Raw genomic sequence first — 4,812 nt, 5'->3', positions numbered from 1 at the left:
TACCACCATTTGTATGGTTCGAGAAACAATGATGAAAGGCATTAAGTGTGATACATTTGAGAGAAATAGCTGTCCAAGTGTTAATGGCTGCAATGAAGTGGTCCATTTAATGCGTACAAGTTGGTGAGTAAGTTGACCAATTGGAGCACCATTTAATGAGGAAATAAATTCGAAATTTGTTGGTGAAAATAAATAAGGGTGTGACCTAGATTCTTCATATTCTGCAGCAAGGAAGATCAAAAGGAAAAAAAAAACCGTCCACATTTCAGAAGCAACTGTTAAGATTTTGTGATTCCATTTTCATTATTTCAATTTCGAAAGTTTGCGTTCTAAATCTTGTTAATACAGTTCAATGTTTTGAAGTTGTGTTTGTTATTCCATTGTTGTAGGTACCATGTCGAGGCCCCGAACAAGGAATCAACGTAGCTTGGAAAGAATCAACAATGCTTGATGGCCGTACGAGTACGACGAGTGTATGATCGACGCGGCTGCAACATTTGCTTTGGACGTTGAAACATTGGAGGACCCCGAGGTGTATGAAGAATGCTTGTTCGAAGTCTACATCACTTTGTGCTTCCAATTCTCACGTAACTTCGACGACGTTGCTACGAAGAGTAGGATGAACAGACTTAGGAACCGGTACTTTGCCTTCAAAGATTACATTGCACAGGACGGAGTAACCTACGATGTTCGAACGGGGTCGTTGACGGTGGACAGGAGCATGTGGCCACTGGATCGAAAGGTAATACGAAACGTTATTCGTTTTTTTAACTGTTCTCGTATCGTATGTCGTTTTTTTTAAATGATTTGAATGCATGCAACTCCTATTTACAAAATAAATGCTCACAAATAAAACATGAACATTATGACAGTCCTTCATTCTTCTGTTGATGGATTTTTATTTCATATGGATGTTTTCACAACGACGGTCGATACCCTTGTTAAGTTTTTGAAGAATTAGTATGAATGTTGTAATTACCGTTTTTTGGTAGATGAAAGTGTATGTGGACTTATCATATCTTTTCGAATTCTGCATATGGAATGTTATGTTTCATGACAGTCCTTCGTTGTACTGTTCTTCAATTTGTAAAAATCTTAATTTGTGAATTTTAATAATTTTTATTAGTACTCGATCGTATTATTCGATGGTATTGATGTGTAGGAGACGGAGGAAGAGAGGACCTTTAGAATCAACCGGTTTCCATTATACGAAGATTGCCACTTTGTGTTTGACGTGAAACAGGCCCCGGAAGTCAACTTTCGCGGCCTCGTGGGATATGATCCAGAACTTCCGCTCGTCATCGGTAATGACGTGGCTGACGACAAAGTTGTTGCTCCTCATGTTGTTGCTCCTCAGCCAAATCCACCCCAAGTTGTGGATCCCAATGCGATCTACTTAGACGATCTCTATGATCGAATCCGAAACGAAGGTCGTGGGAACGTTGCTAACAACAACAACGCGAATCAAGAGGGTGGGAATGAGGGTAACGAACCAGCCATCAGTTTCAGTGACGACATTGAAGAACCAAATGACTCCGACGGTGTTTGAAAGTTTGTTTGTCCCTTTCGGTACTGTTTTAAAGACTCGTTTGTGTTCGTTGTTTTGTTTTTAGAGTTTTATTATGTGGTGTAATGTTGTTTTGTTTTGTTGTTCGCTGTCGCTGTGTTCATGTTTAAAGACTCGTATTGGTGACTACTTTCGGGTGTTGTTTCGAACAAATTGAAGGGCCAGTGTTCCCTAATTTTCTAAGTTCCCAATTTGGTTTACTTATGTGTATAACTATGATTATATGTGGCTTTGTTTAATCTGTGTTACTAAAAAAATACTACACTTCATTGAACGTTGACATCAATTGTTTCCGTAAATAGCTATCTCATAAACATTTTGTATGCATAAATTCCACAGATATTACATGTCTCCAACTGTTTCAAACTTACGTTCCTCAACTGCCAAGATTTATTTAATTAATGAACCGAGCAAATAATGCAACATACAATATCTACAGCCCAAAACAACGTTAATAAATATGAAGATTGTTACGAGTTACAAGGACCGAACGATTCACAAAGATCCAAATTTAGTACCTCATATTGCAGCATTGTCTACACCAAAAAAAACAACACAACAACAACAAAAATAATTGAAACTACATTAATTCCACAACACAGGTAAGAGTTTGAGAATCGCTTCGCTTCACCTGCCCCTGAGGCCAATTGATTCTCCAAATCAGCTATTTTCTGTACCAACACGGGAATCTCCAATGGTATTTTGGACTCAAGGGCATTAATTTTTTTGATCAGGCCAGGAATGATACTTTTCGATCGCTCGCACATTGCCGGATCATACCAATAGAAAGCCTGGCAACCATGTACCTACACCATGAAATTGCAATACATCTAAATTCCCACATTAAGTTATTACATGTTTTACAAAAATGCAAAATTTCAACTACCTTAAGCAATTGATCAAAAACAGTTTGCATCAGCACATCGGTGGAAAACAACGGACCCATTTACAGAGTTTTATATTGCATTTAAATTGCAGCAAGAACAGGTATTTTTCAAGTCCGATCTGCAGGAGGAAGTATCGTGAAATTACAAAAAACTATGAAATTGGATAAAAAATCAGTCAACATTAACACCCTTGGTCCGACACATTAATGGGTAAATATGCACTCGAGACTCAGAAAAACAAATCCAAATGAAATCAAGAAACGGTTCAACGTACGATTACTCCAAAAACAATAATAAACCTCAAATTACATGAACCTGCCTCCACTCATACTCGGTCTGCGCAACACTTGAAACGGCGCCCTGGGTTAGCCGAGGTCCAAGAAGTGTGTATGCGTAGTTGGTTTCCGCAGTGACATAGATCTCGTTGCTGCCCAGTTGAATCGAAACCCCCCCCCCCCCCCCCCCCCCGTGACGAATGCTCGAACTCCGTCGCGAAGTAGTAATCCCAGCGCTCATGAGGACAAATTAGAATACAACGACAAACAGTCGATCAACAAGCTTTATGGCAGAAAAAAAAAACAAGTCAGAGAGAAGATAAGGTGTGGAGAGAGATTCATCGGTGCACAACGTTTTTAAAAAAAGGGGAGATTCTCTAAAGTAAAGAAGATGAAGAAGATGATATAAAATATGATATTTCAGGGGCAATGCAGTAATTTAACTAATTAACACACAATAATCCCTAAAGTCAGCCGAACAAAACATGTTATTTTTTTGTCAGGGATTATTACTCTCGTGTGTATAACTCGAATCAAAGGAAGTATTAATCACTATGAATCAACAATTTAGTCCCAGTATTGCATATCCCATCAATAGCTATCTATCCAAATTACCGAACCAAAAGGGCCCATAAGGGCCTCTTTGGTTCGAGTTATTACGCTTGATGGGACGAATAGTCCCTCATAATACGTTATTTGGTTCAAATGTTAGAAGGTCTCGTGATAAGTGGTCCCACATGTTTTATCAAGCAATTGAGTTATTATTTGTCAAGCCAATTTCGGCTTGACTAAGTAACACGTGATAATCCCACCATCTGAGTATGGTGTACAATGTTTATGTTGCCCTTAAGAAATGAAATATTTACCAATATATTACATATATATACCAAATTTCTTCTCAAATTTCCCGTTACTTTGTTGCCCTAATTTTACCCAGCTCCACCTGTTCTTCTCAAATTCTCCATATTTCACTGAATCTAAGCTTCATGTTCAGCTACACACTTGCAGCAGTAGGAATGCTTCGTACAGTGTAGGTTTGCACCAACATTTTCAGAAAGGAAATATGAAATTTCAGGTTTTTTGCATTTTTTTAATTATTGGTTGCCATCATTCACTTCATCGTCTCCGACGTTTAAATCTAGCTCGCAATTTAATTTCAAACAGAATTAGGGTTTCGTTCTTGAAAAGAGTCCATCAGGGTTTCGCCGAATTGTGGATCGGACATTCTCATCAACAGATTTTGAGTGAAGGATACAGGTACTTACCCAATTGGTATATGTATCATTTGGGTCCTCTGAATGTTTATTATCTGGTAACACTCGTTTAATTTACATTTACTACTGTGTATTGTACGTTTGCGAAATGTGTTTCAATTTGGTTGCGTTCATCTCTCTGTTTTTTTTTATGTCTGAATATAATGACTGCAATGTGTTCCTATATTTTGTTATTTTTCCATATTATTTGAGAGTTTGGTGTTCTTTGTAATCCGTACGTTATGTTCTGTGAATGTGTTGCAGGAATCCTGATTGGGCTATTGTGGTTAAACACATTTGTGAATACACTTTGTAGGAACTTGTTGGCTTAGGATGGCTTTGTCAAACCAAGAAGAAGAAATAATAGTTGTCATGCATCAACTAATGTTTAACCTAAGGATTTTCTTCTTAATGTCGATGCATATTTTTCCCTAATTTAAGCGTCATCGTTTGAGGTCTTCGCATAGCTATAATCGAACTTATAGTATGATAGGAAGAACACCTTCACAACTTGATTATTTGCGTTCTATAGTTGGGTTGAACGATGTTGCATGTCGTGATAATCTTAGAATGAATATACAAACCTTCTGTCGTTTGTGTTATGTTTTAGAAAATGTTGGTGGTCTTATTAGACCAAATAGGAATGTCACCGTACCCGAGCAAGTTGCAATGTTTCTTCAAATTTTGGCTCATCACACCAAAAATATTGTTGTTAAAAGCCATTTCAATAGATCAGGGTACACTGTTAGCAAGCATTTTAATCAGGTACTTGTAGCTTTGTTGAAGTTACACGAAATGCTTTTAATAGCCCCTAAGCCGGTTGGCGAAAA

The 4,812-nt window shown here is 37.8% G+C and overlaps 1 protein-coding gene across 1 annotated transcript; it reads left to right on the top strand.

Annotated features, from left to right (window-relative positions):
* The first annotated feature begins 218 nt into the window (after positions 1-218).
* Positions 219-1,758, top strand: LOC148772738 (uncharacterized). The gene is made up of 3 exons (XM_088821083.1): positions 219-277; positions 390-742; positions 1,163-1,758. Exons 2-3 carry the CDS (start codon positions 476-478, stop codon positions 1,547-1,549), a joined length of 654 nt encoding a protein of 217 aa, XP_088677209.1. The 5' UTR covers positions 219-277; positions 390-475; the 3' UTR covers positions 1,550-1,758.
* The last annotated feature ends 3,054 nt before the right edge of the window (positions 1,759-4,812 follow it).

This window comes from Erythranthe guttata, chromosome 1 (assembly GCF_056151865.1).
Source record: "Erythranthe guttata isolate IM_541 chromosome 1, IM_541, whole genome shotgun sequence".
Classification (NCBI taxonomy): Eukaryota; Viridiplantae; Streptophyta; class Magnoliopsida; order Lamiales; family Phrymaceae; genus Erythranthe; species Erythranthe guttata.
Note: the sequence above shows the minus strand (reverse complement) of the source record. Positions and strands in the feature narration are given on the sequence as shown.